Below are 18,453 nucleotides of genomic sequence, written 5' to 3'. Positions count from 1 at the left end.
CAAAACTTTAGTTAATCTTTGAAACTGTGATATTTTTGAGTGTTATATCAAGTGACAAGATATTTTTGCAGATGTTATAGACTCTGTGAAATCACAGGACCTGGCCAATTGACATCTCACAGCTAGAGACAAGACAGAGGAATCTTAACAAGGGCTACATCTCACTGTGGTGGCTACAGGGACATCAGCATTTCAGGGAACTCAGCCGGACAGCATGGAGGGAGCCTGTGGCCCAAGACCACCCCATCCACTGTGACTTCAGCAGATCCCCACCATACCAGGAAAGACCATAAAGCTACATTGAGCAATTTAAGTTAAAAATAAATGTCAGCAAACAAGGTAAGGAAAGTGCATTCTGAAACAAACAAAAAAAAAAATTGTTGGTTTTTTTTTTTTGAGAAGAGTTTCTGTATTTCATACATAAGCAGTACTTTCTATGCGAATTATCAACTTCTTAAATAAAAATATGAAGCTTATTTTAAGTGTCCGAATTTTATCTTTGTCATTGCTATAAAGAGTACCAAAGCAAGCATGTAAGTATGTCCATTTTGACTGCTCTCATTTCTCACTGCCCTCCAATCCTTTTCTGCATTTGCCTATGGAGGAAGGGATCTATGAAGGATTAAGAAGGGTCTAAGTCCAAGTGAAAAAGTACATAAGGCTGCCTGTGTTATCTGAGGCAAGCAACCTTGGCCAGAGGACTGTGGGGACCAGGTGGTGCCTCATTGTGGAGTCTCTCTTCTCACCAAGGCACTCAACTTCTCCATGTTTCATGCCTTTCTTCTGAGAATTTTAAAGAACTTGAGGATTTTTCTGGAAACTGTGGATCCAGGGCCTGGGAAACTGAAAACTTCAATTACTCAGAACCCCATGGTAAAGGAATACATTGAGGGTTTGGGGGATTTCATCAGTGTCTGGAAAGAAAGATGAATTACAGTTAGGGATTTTTAAGAATAGGAATGATGTTGTCGATGGAAGAATTCTGACTTCTCACATTTGAAAGAAGTAAAGGGAGTATCATGGGAAATTGTATCTTTTGGAGATGTCCAAACAATTTGCATATACTGTAGTCACCCTTATTGAAGAGATATGTTCCAAGATCCCCAGGGGGTACCTGAAACCACAGATAGTACCAAACTATGTATCGATAACCAGAATGGACACTAAGTGACAAATGGATGGGTAGTGCATACAGCATATATATGCCAGACAAAGGGATGATTCATGTCCTGGCCACGATGGAGCAAGATGGTAGGAGATGTCATTAGGTGACTCAGAATGGCACACAATCTAAATATGAATTGTTTATTTATGGTTTTCATTAATATTTTCAGACAATAGTTGATCATGGGTAAATGGAAGCCTGGAAAGCAAAGCCACAGATAAGGGTTAACTTATCTTTTAACTTTGTAGAAATAAAGAAGCCCTTTATTCTGGTTTTGCTATATTAAGGGAGTCAGCCAGCATCACTTGTCACTTTTTGGCAGAGATTCAAAGGCAGGCAAAAGAATGGGGATGCTTTATAGTGGGTGAGGGGGATCAAGGTGTGTGAAGAAGGCTTCAGGTATGCTGTGACTAGAGGTTGGTTGGGGAAGCTGTAGGCAGGTTAATTAGCAAAAAGGCATCTTACTGTTACTGGTTTAAGAAACAGTTGCTTTCTTTGGTTTTTAGTTGGAAATGAAGCAAAAAATAAGGAAGCTGACAGTTATTGACCAATCTCTCTTTGTTCCGGGCCAACAGTTGTGATATTGTGGTTTGGTCTCCTGGGTTGGTTGCTATATTTCATTATGGTTTCAATATTTGCCTCCTCCCAAACTCATGCTGATATTTAATTGCCATTGTAACATTATAGTACTGCACTTTCTAGCCTACAGAACTGTAAAAATCTGTAGAATTTACCTATATGTGGTGAGGAATAGAACCCTGCTACCTTGCATGTTTAGCACTCTTTCACTAAGCTACATCTCCAACCCAGAAGATAAATTTTCACTCATTATAAATTTCCCAGTCTTGGGTATTCTGTTATACCAGCACAAAATGGACTGAGACCATGGCTTGAGTATGGAACTCATATCTGAGTCATAATTTTCAGCCTTGGTGATTTACAGAATTAGGGTCTCTATGACAACAAGTCTTGAAAAGCTACTCCTAAAGTGCTTCAGATATTATCTAAAGCAAACAAGATACTCTGTACCTTGGTGCCCTGACCACAAAGGAAGTAGTGTTCAAAAGGAAGACATGGGGAGCCAAGACATGGGGAAGGCTAGGGTCTTTGGTGAGAAGCAGTATAGAATGTATATTGGGGCCACCAAGGAAAACTGGAAACAAATGAAGTCCACACAAAGAAGAACAAGTAAAGGCTATTTATTCTGAATTTGCTATAGCAAAGGAGTTGGTCACCATCCTTTGCTTTTGGTAGAGATTCACAGTCAGGAAGTGGAAGAGAAAAGCTTTATAGTTAAAAAAGGGGGGGAGGGAGATGGTAGGCCTTCAGATTGAATGTTAGTGGAGAAGTTTTTTTAAAACTACATATTTATGATTTGTATTCTCATACAAGGTAACTTCTTATTTTACAACCCCCAGTATATCACCAACAATCTGCCTGAATTATATAATGAAAAATATATATGTGTGTATACTTATGTCCACATGTACGCATATATGTATTTGAATTATATATTATATACCCTCCATATTCAAATGACATACTTTTTGGTACTCAACTTGGCTATGTAAAAAAGATCATAAAAGCTAATGATTTAAATCCGTTGATGGAAGAACCTCTTGCTTTAAAAACAATTTTAATCGTGGGGTGTGGTGGCACACAACTGTAATCCCAGTGGCTTAGGAGGCTGAGGCAGGAGGATCTAGAGTACAAAGCCAGTCTCAGCAACAGAAAGGCGCTAGCAACTCAGAGAGACCCTGTCTCTAAATAAAACAAAATAGGGCTGGAGATGTGGCTCAGCGGTTGAGTGCCCCTGAGTTCAATCCCTGGTACAAAACAACAACAACAACAAATCCACAAACAAACAATTTTAATCAGTGATTCAAATAGCATTTAAAAATAGGTGATAACTGAGCCTCACCAGTTACTTTGATTTCATGCCAGGTCCCATCCTAGAATAGTTTTGGTATTTTCCTCTCTGAATTTTTGTTTTCTTCACTCTAAACTGAAGACTCTGACCTACTCCACAGGGATATTAGGATAATTAAAAAAAGATTCAGAGGGGCCTAGAGGAATAGCTCATGTAGAGTGCCTTCCTAGCATGTGTACAAGGGCCTGGGTTCAATCCCCAACACGACACACACACACACACACACACAAAAGCAGGAAAAACAAGGTATAGAAAACACTTGAGAAGCTCCTTTTGCTGACCGTGTTCTCTACAAATGTGGCTATATGGTATGATCAGGAAGAAGGAGGATAATTGAAGGAAAGCAAATACAATAAATGAGACAAAAACTCAGTGTCTATGGCTTGTGGAGGGGGACAAGGAAAGAACATGCTAGACACAGAGAGGAGTGTTCTATCTTGCATTGCAACACACCAAGGAGTGAGGGAGGTTTGAATTTGGTTATCATAGATTAGACTTTTCCTTCTAGAAGGTTTACTAGCATTCATTCATTCATTTACAAATCCCAGAAGATGCAAAGAATGCTAACAATAGGATCAGACCCTGTACTTGGTTGGCATGGGGATGCCAGAGAGAATAGGAAAGGCTATATATGTGCCCTCATGGGAATGGACAATCTGGTCCTATTTTAAGGATTCAGAAGGAAAGAGCAAGCCTAAAAATTTGCTATTACTGGACATGAGACTAAAGAGTGAGGTCCCGAGGCCCCTGTATTCTATGGACTTCTTAACAATCATTTCGGGGAAACATCAAATACAGTATCATATTCAAGGGACATATAATAGACTTAGACTTGGACTGAGAACTTCAAATCTAACAGTTCAGTGAGCTGCCATTTATACTTACTTGTATTAATACTTTATATTTTGTTTTATTCTCTTAAACCTACCAATGTTGTGTTCAGTACCATTTACTAGAGTTTCCCCACCCTCTAATTCTCCCAAGAGAGAATTATTACTAACACACCTTTACATTCACACTCCCAAGTTGGATCATCAGACTTGTGGGATAAATATTAAAGGCAGCATCAGAGAATCAGAAAATAGAGACACTAGAGCTTTACACTTAGCTTACACTAAGTAGATTCACACTAAGCTGATCTGCATACTAGAGCATAACCAGCCAACTAAGCAATTTAATCAGGAGGGGCAGTTAATGTAATCAGACATGCCTTCAGCTCAAGGAGCTGGTCAAGTGGCAGAGATGGTGGGCACCACAGAGATCCCTGCATGTTCTTAAACAACTGAATTTATCAAATACTATGTGCTAAGAGAGGAAAAAGACATAGTCCTTATTTCCCAGAGCTCACAGACCAATGCTGTCTATGACCAGATTAATTCTTTATTCTTAGGCTGGGTTGAGGGGGAAAAGGTGTTGGAACTATAAAATTTTACAGTTGCTCAGAAATGACACTAGAGGATTGAGACCTTGAAGTTTGGAATAGAATGGATATTCAGCAAGCCTGGCTTGGTGGTCCAGACTCTTGAAGGATTTCCCACAGGGCATTCAAGAACATCTGGGCTAAAACTTCCCAGCACATGTCAGCTAACAAAGACAGCTGTGATTAGAACAAATCCTCCTCCCCTGGAATGCTATTTCTATAGGATGTACTCTACAGTTACCCCAGCCTTCCACTCTAACTAATGCATTTAATGATGGTAATAAGCACCAATTGCCTGCCACCTGCCAGGTACAGTGTCAGATATTTCAAATACAAAAGTGTATTTAATCCTCACAACAATTTTAGGAACACATATTATTTTTGTTTCCAAAACACAGCTGAGTAAACTGAGTCTCAGAGAGGCTAAGTCCTGAAGCCAGAATTAGACAGACAGCATAGATAGGTAAATCGAGTCAGGTTACTTCAAGGAGGCTAATTTTGGGTGAGTCTGGGAAGTTGGAGACTGTCCCCTGAAGGATTGAAGTGTTAATTCCTTCAGAGTCTTTCTTCCACCCTTATCAAGAACCAGTCCCTGCTCCAACTTGTTGCCAAAGTAACCTGTCCCAGGAATTGCCCCTCCCTACAGGGAGCTATAAGGTGGTTAATGTGTCCTTGACTGCACCACCTGCCCTTCCCCCTTCAACTCACCTGTTTCCCACCTTTTAGCCATCCCACCAGCATTTTCCTAGGCCTAATCACATACTCAGGAAGGACAAAGATTAGGGGAAGAGGGCAGGAGAACAAAGGAAGCCTAGGACATATAAAAAGGGCAGAAAACCTCGCTTCTGGGGATAGCAGGATACCAGCTATGGACCCTTCTCCCTCCTGGGAGAAATCTCTGTTACCCACCACACCCCCTTTTAATTTTTTATTTTGTTTTTATTGTTGAAGTCGGACACAATACCTTTATTTTATTTATTTTTATGCGGTGCTGAGGACCGAACCCAAGGCCCCACGCATGCAAGGCAAGCGCTCTACCACTGAGCTACAGCCCTATGTTACCCCTTTTTAAATAAACCTGCTTTACATGCTTGCCTCCTGCCTCTCTAAGGTTCAGACTTCAACATGTGAGGAAGCAGGACTCCTCACCGATAACCGCGGTATCACAGCCAGGGTGGAATAAACCCCAGAGCTGGTTTTTAGCACAGTGTTCTGCCCAGACACAAGCAGGCCCTGGTGCTATGGTGCTCCTCTCACCGGCTCAGTCTGGTACTCTAGAGGACAAAGTGCCTTAAGGATGTTCCTGGAACAATCACTTGAATGAAGGAGGCATGGGAGAGGGTTTTTCCTCATTTACTAAAATCATACGATATTGAACTTCAAATCTATTTTCCAGAAAGTACACTTCAGCTGTCTCATTTAACAGATGAGGAAACTCCAGTCCAGTGAAATGGGATGACTAGACCCAAAAGATCACTGGCAGCCCAGAGCCCTCTTGGCTGGAGCCTACTGCTCAGGCCAACATTCCTGAGGATGCTCAGATACCTCTGGAGACTTCAACTCAGCGACTACATCTGCACTCGTGGCCCTTGGGGCTCCCGGGACAGGGCTACCAGGGCAGGGCAGCGCTGCCAACGGAGAGCTGGCAGGGGTATCTGCGAAGCCAGCCTACAGGCCGGGACTCATACCAGTCGCTGCAGGTGCTTGCTCCAGCCACAGTGGTTTCCTAGCCCGGGCACTCTGCGGGCCTCCACAGGTAGATTTTGGAAGTCCACACCCATAGGTATTTTTTAAATTCAGCAATTCTAGCATGCCAGTCCTGAGCGGGTCCGAGGCAGTGGGCGGGGCATGCGGCTGTAGTCTCATTTCCTCGCGCGCGCCGGAAGTGGCCGTCCTTGGCGCGGCGGCGCGCCCGGCGGGTGGGCTGCTGAGGCCGCGGCGGCCCCAGTGCGCGGGGCACCGCCCATGTGCGCCCGCCGTCCCGGAGGTGGGGGTGGCTTGGTGGCCGCGGTGGACCGAGAGGGCCGGCGCGGTGAGTACCCGGCCTCGCCTGAGACTCCCGCCGGCTCTGGCGGAGCGGTGCAGGCAACCGGAACGCGGGCTGGGGTCTGCGGGCACTGGTCCCTGTCAGGTCACATCAGACGAACCCTCCGGGGCCCTGTCCCTGTGTGGTAGCTTCGCGGACAGCGGTCTGGAGTCCGCTCGGGTTTCAGGGGAAAGCTGCAGTTTTTTTCCGAGACCGGTGCTGCCAGGGACCTTTGGTTTGCGTGTCAGTGTTTTGTTTTGTTCACTTTTTTTTTTTTTTAAACTTACTATCTCCTCTCGGTGGATGAACTTTTTAGTCATCTGTTACCACTTCGGCGGGGTAGGGGGGGGGGGTTAAAATCGTTTTCTCTGACAGCAGCACTCCCATCTCTTGACAGACATCAGAAGGAACGCCTTTAAAAGATGCACGTTTTGTAGGAATTAGGGGGGTCGAGCATCCCACGGGACAGGGAGCCTCTGGCCTTGTCAAAAAATTCACCTTGAAAATCACTCTATTCTGGAGCAAGTGACAGAGAAGAAATTTGTAAAACATGAAAGCGATGCTCCTTCTGTGGTGATGGTATTGACAGCATGACAATATGATCATAAATTCGAAGCTTTTCCGTTTAAGCCCTTGTTAAACCTGAAGGTATTTTCTAGCCTGCTTTTGAGATAATGTATGCAATGTCGTGGCAGTTCACTGTCATTTGAAGGCTCCTGGGCCTTCATTTCTGGTGAGATTAATGATATTTTTATATCATTAATGTATTTTAAAAAGTACCTTTGGTCTTGGAAGTGAGAAACCAAGTATTTTATGACAGAGAATGTTGGCATTCATTTTGTATTCTTTCTAGTTGTTTAAAGTTGTTATGTGATTAAAAGAATACAAAAGCTGCTGGATTTGCAATATGTATGGCTCAGATGATTTGAACATAAGTGCAATTAGTTCCAAGCGGTTTAGGAATTACATTTTTTCCTTAACTTTTTTGTAGCTGTATAAAATAACATGTTAAGTCAACAAGTACATAAACCTTAATTGTATAACTCAATTAATTTTTACATATTCATTATCTGTTTAACCGCTATATACATCATATTATAACTGAACATTATAGTGTGAACATTTTGATTAAACATTTCAATCATCCTCTGCTTCTTCAAGTCACTTATACTCCTATCCCCAATCTGTATTTTGACTCTTCTCATCAGCTATTAATTTTGTCTATTTTGAGCTTCATATTAATGAAATTCCATTGCTTGTGATAGTATGGTGTCAGTGGTGCTTTTTATTGCTATGCTATATTCCACTCTATATGACTACTCTTCTGTTGAGCATTTGTGTTTCCAATTTTTGTATACTATGTATTTGTATATTAAGAATGTTATGAACATTCTTGGTGAGCATGTAGATGAATTTGTTAGATGTAGAATGATTGAATCATAAGGTAAGCAGCAAATGACATTTTAACTAATGCGGAACATTCCTTTTTAAAAAAAAAAGTAATAGAAGCTTTTGTTAAATAATCTAATATTAAGGATGATTAAAAATGGTTGAACTATTATGAGTTCAAGACTTAGGAGATTCCATTACCATATTATTATTTATTATTTATATATATATATGTGTATTACACATCTATAACAGTCTTCTTTAGATGGTCATTACTTGTTTATAAGTCTGTTAGATCTGATTATGATCTGACTCTGAAGTTTGGTATAACAAGGAGGAACTGTGTTACTCAAGTTAGTAGTTGTTAGGGGAAATTAAGTAGTTGTTGTTAGGGGAAACAAAACACCACAAGAATATAACTAAAAATGGATTGAAAAATCATGGGATTATAAAACAATGAATTTAAATTGTTATTTTCATGCTACATGAATACTAAGTATAAATGTAAAATTGAATTATAGGGTTGTTACAAATGTGAATTGTTACAGGAATATAGTTATTTCCATACGTATGAAGGTATTAGAATATTTATAATGTGAACTGAAAACAAAAAGCACTAAATAATTGTGGGAAATCAGTGGAACCCCAGAATGAACAAAAACAAAAACTAAGCCTAAAGGAGTTAATGTAAGAAACAAAAGAAAACCTTAAAATAAATGTTAGTTATCTTAAATTGGGAGCTTATCCCACTTGTTGAATACATACAGGCTGCCATGAAAAAAAGCAGTCTGTTTTTAACTATTAAAACATAGAAAGTGCTGGGCACAGTACTTTCAAGTATTTTGTATAAGAAAACAGTTAACTTATTTCTCAACTCCATGTCACAGATAATTATAGCTAAGAAATTTAATGGAGTGTTAAGAAAGGATGCATAAGCTAGAGTAGGTAGAATTTTAAAATCTTTAATAATATGAATCAAAAATGTAATAATCTAGAGCATGATTTCAAAATCAGGTTTTTTCCCCCCACATCAGACAGGTAATGTGCTAATAATAAGAAAGGTGCATGTCACACAGCACTGAATACCTACATTTACGAACCAAAAAGGATCTCAAAGTTGGTTTTTAATCAGCTTTCTGTTGCTGTGACAAAATACTTGAAATAATCAACTTAAAAGGAGGAAGAGTTTATTTTGGCTCACAGGTTTCAGTACATAGTGAATTGGCCTGTCACTTTGGGGCCTATAGAAAGGCAGTATGTCATGATGGAAGCCCATGGCAGAGGTGGCTTCCTACCTTGTGATAGGCAGGAAGCAAAAAGGACAAGAAACAACTGGAATGCCAATAACCCCTTCAAGAGCAGGCCCCAAAAGACCTAAACTTCCTTCCACTAGGCCCCACCTACTAAAGGTTCTACCACCTCCCAATAGCACCACAGACTAGTGATCACACCTTCAACACATGGGCTTTTAGGTTACATTTCAGATCCAAAATATAGCAATTGGGAACGTGGGAAGTAGGTTTAGGCAAGTTGGAAGCAGCAAATACTGACCAATTATGTGTTGCAATGAATAATTTAAGTAAATTTAACCAGGAATTTCACTTCCAGGGATTTATCCTATAGATGAAATAACATATATTTAAGTCCTATATGCTAAGGCTGTTCATGCCAAGATGTTTAATAGTGGCATTAGATTTGGAAGGATACACCAAAACCAGAGAAGGGAACTTAGACTCTAGGATAGAAGAGAGACTTCACTGTATGCCCTTTTATCATTTTTAATCTTTTTATCTCATGTTTTTATTTTTTGATATTTTAGAAGTATAAAAGAATTAGGGCTAGAGTTGTAGCTCAGTGATAGAGCACTTGCCTAGCATGTATGAGGCACTGGTTTCGATTCTCAGTACCACATATAAATAAATAAACAAAATAAAGGTCTATCAACAACTAAAAATATTTTTTAAAAAAGAATTATAAGTTGGACTTTGTGGTACATGCACGAGTTCCAGACCAGCCTGAGCAACACAATAAGACCCTGTTTAAAGGAAAAGAAAAAAATTTTTTTTTCTTTTAGAAGTATTAAAAAAAATTAAGGACTTAGAGCTGGGGTTGCCATATCTGGCTGGCCACCTATATTTTTATTTATCTTATTTTTTAGTTTTGGCATCAGGAATTGAACTCAGAAGCACTTAACCACTGAACAACGTTCCCAGCCCTTTTTATTTTTATTTTGAGACAGGGTCTCAATGAGTTGCTTAGGGCTCACTAAATTGCTAAGGCTGGCCTTGAACTTGCAATCCTTCTGCCTCAGCCTCCAAAGTTGTTGAGATTACAGACATGCACCACCACACCAGACCACTGGCCATCTATTTTAATGTGACCTGTGACTTAAGGGTAGTTTTTACATTTTTAAATATTTTGGGGAAAAGAGAAAAACAATACTTTATGACATGTGAAGATTATATGAAGTTTGAATTTCAGTGTCCTTTGAAACAAATATGTGTATTAATTCACATATCATCAGCGTATGCTTTGCATGCTACAATGGCAGAATTGACTGGTTATAACATTATCTGACCTAAAATGTTTGCTGACCCCTAGTTTGAGGCCAAAAATAGATTTCTCTATATACAGGAATTTGGTTTGTTGTAAAGGTAACTTGCATTTCAAATTAAGGACAGGAGCATGTATTATAATATGAGTGACAAGAAGTGCCTATTTAAGGAAAAAAATTACTTATTTTACATTAGAATTACTTCAGATAGGGAGGCTAAAATTGAAAAGTCATTTAGGAAAAGCTTGATAGATTCAACTATTAACAAGAGAGACCAAAATTTGTGTAATGGGAAATTCCTTTCAGTTTTTTAAAGATATTGCTTCATTGTCTTCTCATTTGCATTGTTTCCAAGAGTAATCTATAATCTGACATCATTGCCTTTTGTTTCTTATATATGATACATGCTTTTTGTCTGGCTGCATTTAAGATTCTTTTGATCATTGAGTTTGAGCAGTTTAATCATCATATGCCTTGGTTTTGTTGTTATTTTGAGATAAGTTCTTGTCTGTTATGTGGCCAGGATTGAACTTGGAATCCTCCTGCCTGAACTTCCTAAATAGCTGGAATTACAGGTGTGTATCGTACCACCTTGCCTGGCTGTATGCCTTGTTTTATTTATGGTTCTTACACTTGAGGTTTATTGAGCTCCTTAAATCTATGTATTCACAGTTTTCATCAAATTTGCAAAATGTTCAGCCTTATTTCTTTAAATATTCTAATCTCCCCATTCTTAGGGGCTTTCAATTACGTATATATTATACTATTTGAAGTCATCACACAGCTCTGTTCATATATTTTGTTCTTTTTCCTTCTGAAGTAGTTTCTACTGCTGTGTCTGCAATTCACTTTCTTTTCTTTTGAAACATCTAAGTTACTCTTAATCCCATCCAGTGTATTTTTCACCTTGGCGTTGAAATTTTCATCTCCTAAAGTTTAAATTGGATCTTTTTTTAAATGTCATACGTGTTTCTACTTTGTTTTTGAACAGGAACATCTTTTTAAATACAATTATACTGTTTTAATGTCATATTTCTATAAATATTCTTGAGGCTTGTGCTGTTACTTGGAAACAATTTGATCCTTTCACGTTTTGTTTTTAAGATTTGTTGGTAGGACTAGAGCCATGTTTAGAGCTAATTAGTTCCCATCACTGAGGCAAGACACTTTTGAATACTTTACACAATTCCCCCATGAATTTTGAGGTTTTCCAGTCTGTTTGGTGAGAGCATGCCTATTTCTGGCCCTGCATGAATACTAGGTTCTGTGTCCTCAAATTTTTTTGTGGTCTTTTCCTCAGCCTATTAATTTCTCCATAAGCTTACATTGAACAGGACTCCACTGAATATCCAAAGGATGTCTCTTCTTCAGACCTCTGGAGTTCTCTCTTTTTCTAACTGTCTCCTTTGAACCCTTGCTGCCTTAGTCTCCTCAGACTGTCAACTCAGGAAATCTGCTGGTCTATGCTTAAGTTCCCCTCCCTGGGCTGGAAACTTAGGCAGTAAATTGGGTAGTCATTTGTTTCTTGTTCCAGGATCACTGACCTTTTTTACGTGATGTTGAATATCTTGAAAATTGTTGTTTCATATTTTGGGGTCTTTTTGAGGGGGAGGAATTTTTTTTTCTTTTTGGTTGGCTATGTATTTCTGAAATCTTTGATTTTTATATTTCATTCCTTTAACAATTCATTTTCTTATCTCTGCAATATCCCTTTCTCTGTAAATAAACCTTATCTGTGATATAAACACATTGCATAGTATGATAGTAATCAAGATGGAATTTTTTTGTTTTGCTTTTTTGTGGGGCTGGGAATTGAACCCATGGCCTTGTGAGGCAAGCACTGTACCAGTGAGCACATTCCTCCTAGTCTTTCTAATATTCTTAACATATTTAGAGCTGTTATAAACTAGTCTTCTAGGATTTGGTTGAAGAGTTTCCTACAGGAACTAAACAAGTAAGATTTTAATTGAAATTTCTCATAAAAATAAGACAATCACCACAGAACTATGCAACTAACATTTACATTCTGAGATAATTACAGCAGCTTTTCTTTCATTTCAGTGGAAAACATTCTGCTATAATATTAGCCTATTAAGTAAGTCACAAGTTTTCAATTCTGTGCATAGTGCAATGAAATTGGCACAGGTACATTAAAATTGGTTGGAAATAATAATCTAGAACTTAAATATAATAATTAATATTAAAATTATATTACATATTGTATAATTCTATATTATTATTTTATAATTATTATATTACGTATTGTGTAATTCTACACACTATCTAAATTTTTGTAGGTGTTCCACATCTGGAATGATGGAGCAAAATGGGTTAAATAGTATGTAAACCATCTCAAATCAAACAGTGCTATCCTGAAAAAACTGTATGGAGAATGTATAAAAATACATTTTAAATCAGTGGGTTTTTTCCAGGATTTTTGAATTGCAACCCAGTTATAAATACATTTTACATGAAAAGTTCATACATATGCACATATATAATCACAACACAAAACTTACTACTAAATGTGATTCACATTGATATTTTTTATTCTGTTGAAAAGTTAACCTTTACAAGTGGCCCATTTAAGTCATAGCTCACAGTACAAAATATATTGTCTGCATACCAAAAAAAAAAAAAAAAAGCTATGAGGTACCCTATTAATAAAAGGTAGTGGTATTTAGATTATATATTTTTGGTTCTTTTATAAAGTTTTACTCCCAAACTGTTTGAGTATATAATCGTACTATGGTTAAGTCTGTCTACCTTAATAATAATTTATACAAATTATGTTTCTACATTTTCAATTTTAGCCTTTCTTTTCCCTAACAAGTAGGCTGATAATAACTTACAAATAGTTAAGAAATTCCTCTCAGTTTTTCTTTTCAAAATGACATTCAAGTGATTTCTTATTGCTAATGATTATGGTTTTGAGGCATGCTAAGTTCCTAGAACTAATATTAGCTTTGCATATTTATTTTTAAATTAGGATTTCTTTTTTCTTTTCTTTGGACTGGGGATTGAACCTGGAGCACTTTACCATCCCCAGTCCCATTTATTTTTTATTTTGAAACAGGGTTTCACTCAATTGCTTAGGGATTCACTAAGTTACTAAGACTGGCCTTGAACTTGCCCACCCTCCTGCCTCAACCTTCAGAGTCACTAGGATTACAGGCATGTGCTTCCACACCCAGTTTAGGTAGTATTTCTTGAAACTAAAAATGTCTCCTATTTTTTTCTACATCATTTAAGATTTACAATCAGTGGGAAAGAGGCTGTTAATAGTAAAAGACTTTGTTGTAATGAATTAAATTTTTCAAGATACTTGTTTATTATTTGTTTTATTAAAATAATAAATGGTTAAAGGGAGTTAAGTTAATTATTTGTGGTCTTCTATCCTACATTTTAAACAGATATGTGCCACAAAAATGTGTACACTGGAGCATTTTCCACAGAGGCATCCAGGCTTTCCTAATCACTAAGAAAGTGACTAAGACTGATGTTTCCCAGTCATCTTCTTCCATAGGTTCTACTGCACTGGAGAAACCATTACCATAAAATATTTGCAGTCAACACATTATCCTTCTTGATAAATTACTTGGTAAGAATGGAAGTTCTTTTGCAGGGAAGGCCTCCCTGCTTCTTCTCTTCTAAGCTTAACCTTCTCTACTTCTGGAATTAAAAATCCTTAGTTTAGAAATAGATACAGAATAGCTTATACAACTAGTTGTAGCATGAAAGGTAGCATATAATTTTGTAAATTTATAATGGTATTTGAATTTTTTCTCAAACATATTTAAAATATTCATATTTTTTCTTTATATAGACACTAAGCTTTCCAAACTTGTAGGAAATCTGTTGCTGTGTAATACAATGAAAAGAATTATGTGATCTAATCTTCCAATAATCTACCAGAGAACTTTGGACATAAAAATGTTTTCTTAATGGTTTTCAGCTGTCTGTGACCTTTTGATATTGCCCCCCCTCCCGCCATACACACACTCTTAATTTTAATATTCCTAGATTGGCTGAGTTGAGCAATAGAAATTAATGAGGTAGAATATTTGAATCAAATAAATTGGAAAAAACTCTCTCCCACGAAAACCATTATTACTATGGTAGAAACAATTTATAGAAATTCAATTCCTAAGTGTATGCTAGTTGAAATATTGTGTTAATACAGAGTTATAAGCAATTTAATTAAAATAATTAGAAAACAGTAGAATCTATGTAACACAAACTATAGAATACAAATCATGAATGTAATCTTAATGTTTCTGTGATTCAGGAGATTATGGGTGGATAGCCATACTGTTTAAAAGTATTATACATAGAATTTTAAAGGCATTTTAATAATTTCTCCAAGTACTTACCAATATTCTAAATTATATTTCTGCTTCTAGTGATGCTCAACATATAGTTTATTGAACATATAAGTTTATTGAAGCTACCAACAGTTTGGTTTTCTTAAGAAAACAAAATTCTGATTGATTCTGATCTGTTTCTTTCAGAAAGCTCACTACCCATATAATGGATTTTATAGTTCAGATTGTTTTATTCTGGATTTCATGGTAACAAAACAGGAAGTATACTTAATTTCTCATTTCTACAAGTAGTCATGACTACTGAGAAAACAATTTTTTTAAGCTACAGCAGAATTCATCTTGGTACCTTTTATGGAAATCCTGATTTTGTTTTTAATTTTGATTACCTTTTGCTAAAGGTATGAAGAAGCAACTTATCTTGTTAGGCAAATACACATTAATAAGAATGTCTAGAAGAGGATCAATCCTTCACACCCGGACCCACTGGCTACTGTTAGGACTGGCTTTGCTCTGTAGTTTGGTATTATTTATGTACCTTCTGGAGTGTGCCCCTCAGACTGATGGAAATGCATCTCTTCCTGGTGTTGTCGGAGAAAATTATGGTAAAGAGTACTATCAAGCCCTCCTACAGGAGCAAGAAGAACATTATCAAACCAGGGCAACCAGTCTGAAACGCCAAATTGCCCAACTAAAACAAGAATTACAAGAAATGAGTGAGAAGATGAAATCATTACAAGAGAGAAAGAATATAGGGGCTAATGGCATAGGCTATCAAGGCAACAAAGAACAAGCACCTAGCGATCTTTTAGAATTTCTTCATTCCCAGATTGACAAAGCTGAAGTTAGCACAGGAGCCAAACTACCGAGTGAGTATGGGGTGATTCCTTTTGAAAGTTTTACTTTAATGAAAGTATTTCAGTTGGAAATGGGTCTCACTCGACATCCTGAAGAAAAGCCGGTTAGAAAAGACAAACGAGATGAATTGACAGACGTTATTGAAGCTGGCTTGGAGGTCATTAATAATCCTGATGAAGATGATGAACAGGAAGATGAGGAGGGTCCCCTGGGAGAGAAACTTATATTTAATGAAAATGACTTCATAGAAGGTAATATGAAAAATAAATTGGTAAATAGTTGTGTTATTATGACAATATGCTAGTGTTTATGCTGACATGTCAGTTATTACACACAGTATTAAAACATTTAAGTTCTTACCTGCTTAATTCCACCAAGAATTTGAAGTGACTTTTTGGAAAAATGCTATAATGAGATCATAATAAAATTGAGAATAAGGACTAGTGAAGTACAAGAATATAAACTATTGAAGCTGAAGAGCTCTTTTGAGCAGTGTGTATATTTACATGTGTATGATTTGCATTCCTCGCTTATCTGATCTTGATATTCCTTTTTAAAACATAAAAATTTTATGTTTTTTTATTTTAATTTTAACACCTTCTGCTAGATATTTAATTGCAGGCTTAAATAGCAATTTTGGAAATAAATCTTTCTTAAAAGTTCTTTTTGCTTGATTTCATAAGCAGCCTACCACATGCAGGGTTTTTTGTTGTTGTTGTTGTTGTTTTGGTTTGGTTTTACTCCAAATTATCATGACTATCACTTACCATACTGTAGTATAATATATGGAGGCCTTTGGAAGCCATCAGTCAGGACATAGTGGTTTGCTGGGCAGTTTCGCCCTGTGGTTCCTTTTTTTTTCTACTATCACTTCCTGACATTTTTTAAGGTTTTATTTTTTTTCTCACAACTCTTCTAATTTTTCCACAAGCTCAACTTTTTGTCTTATTCTGTGTTTGTATTTGTGACAGAATTGAAAGATGCAGAGGAAATAAGATAATTAAGTACCATATAAATTGTCCACACATTAGATCTGCCTTAAAAAAAAAAAAAAAGGAAGCTGAGCCAGTTTTATATTCTACAACTTCTGTGTATTTTATAACTCTTCTTTCAGGATATTTTTCTGCATGAAACATATTCCATACATCACTTTTTCTCCACTATGCCACTACTCTCTCTCCTAAAATAATACTGGCAACCACTGAGTAGATCCTATTCCTCTTCCAGATTTTAGCTCAGGTGTCACTTCCAGGAAGTCATCTCCAGCTTCAAATTTAAGATATCAGTGCTTCCTGTATGCTTTTGTCATCTCTACACTGCATCCTCTCTCCTAGGACTTGTTGTAGTATATGTTATTGCCCATTTTCTGGTTCATTTTCCTGCCTCAGGAGGGTTGGGACAAGTCTATCTTATTCACCATTTTATTACCATATATTGACTGAGTGATCCAACATTTGTATGTCTAACTTCTCTCTTGAGTGTCATGCTTAAAAATCAGATTGCTGTGAAAAAGTACTGGAAAACAATATCAACCATATTATATTATGTCCAAGTATAAATATACCACAATGAACCCCATGTTTTTACATAATTATAATCTACTAATTAAAAAAAAGAGTAATAGAAAGGAGACCAGTAGAGTAGAGCTGAGAATCAGGGGGAGGGAGGAGGAGAAGGAAAGATATTGGGAAATGAGATTGATCAAGTTATGTTATGTACATGTACAAATATGGAATAAGGATTCCTAGTATTATGTAAAATTTTAATGCATTAATAACAACAAATAATAAACAGCAAAGGCAAAAAATTAGATTGCCCAGTAGATTTCTATACTTTTATCCTAAAAGCATCTCAAATCACTGTTGATATATAAACTAATTTTTCTTCAACTTCACTATATTCAGTGTATTGTTACTATTTATTTTTCCTATCTTTCTCAAAACTCAGACCATGTTGTCTGTTTATATTATTAATATAAATATCGATGAAGACACCTGATTCATTTTTTTTTGTACTGAACAGCAACAGAAGTTTTTTTTTTTAACACTTGGGCTCAGAATTTAATATTGCTTTAAGTAATTTCTTTGTCATATGATTACTGTAATGATAAACTATTATTTTTAAAGTCATGTATAAAGGAATAATTATCATTTGGAGGGTATTTCATGGATTGAATAATATAACAGGGTGATAAGCTTTTTTAAAAAACCCTCTTCTACTTCAAGAATAGTTTTTATTGTCTAGACAGTGGGAATAAATATTTTCACAAATAGACTAAGACTCTATAGATCTGGTTTAATACTTTCAATCTTTGAGTAAAGTCCTGTTGAATTTATAAATTTTGCCATGAACATGACTTTGAAAACTCTTTCCTTTAGGTTATTATCGCACTGAGAGAGATAAGGGAACACAGTATGAACTCTTTTTTAAGAAAGCAGACCTTATGGAATATAGACATGTGACCCTCTTCCGCCCTTTTGGACCTCTCATGAAAGTGAAGAGTGAGATGATTGACATTACTAGATCAATTATTAATATCATTGTGCCACTTGCTGAAAGAACTGAAGCATTTGCACAGTTTATGCAGAACTTCAGGTAATTGTCGGGACTTAATGATTTTGCTAAGTTCTAAAAAAAAAATAACGTTTTGCACAGATTTGCTTAATTTATTTCCACTGATTACTTAGAATTATAGAATAATTTTATTGCTTTAGGGGAATTCTCCTTTTTTATATTCTCCTTTTTCTTTAAGAATGAATCATATATTGTATTTCTTGAAATTTTCAACC

The 18,453-nt window shown here is 36.8% G+C and overlaps 1 protein-coding gene and 1 long non-coding RNA gene across 7 annotated transcripts in view; one reads left to right on the top strand and one right to left on the bottom strand.

The window, feature by feature from the left end:
* Nucleotides 1–6,356, bottom strand: part of LOC125618042 — a 17,116-nt gene extending 10,760 nt beyond the window's left edge. Inside the window, exon 1 of the long non-coding RNA XR_007349244.1 lies at nt 6,204–6,356. This is a non-coding gene — a long non-coding RNA (uncharacterized LOC125618042). The remainder of the gene's footprint in view (nt 1–6,203) is intronic.
* A 32-nt stretch (nt 6,357–6,388) lies between these two features.
* Csgalnact2 (chondroitin sulfate N-acetylgalactosaminyltransferase 2) overlaps nt 6,389–18,453 on the top strand; it is a 37,524-nt gene continuing 25,459 nt past the window's right edge. For 2 of the 6 annotated variants that reach the window (XR_007349243.1, XM_048807558.1), the window contains exons 1-3: nt 6,392–6,547; nt 14,996–15,915; nt 18,043–18,259. Coding sequence is in view for 5 of the 6 variants with exons in the window: in XM_048807558.1 (XP_048663515.1) it covers nt 15,210–15,915; nt 18,043–18,259 (923 nt within the window). In the remaining variant the exon portion in view is untranslated. Of the gene's footprint in view, nt 6,548–13,897; nt 14,086–14,995; nt 15,916–18,042; nt 18,260–18,453 lie in introns of all 6 variants that reach the window. The other 4 variants (XM_015498934.2, XM_048807556.1, XM_015498935.2 and 1 more) reach the window with 4 other exon arrangements.

This window comes from Marmota marmota, unplaced genomic scaffold (assembly GCF_001458135.2).
Source record: "Marmota marmota marmota unplaced genomic scaffold, marMar, whole genome shotgun sequence".
Lineage (NCBI taxonomy): Eukaryota > Metazoa > Chordata > Mammalia > Rodentia > Sciuridae > Marmota > Marmota marmota.
This window is presented reverse-complemented; position numbering and strand designations above follow the sequence as displayed.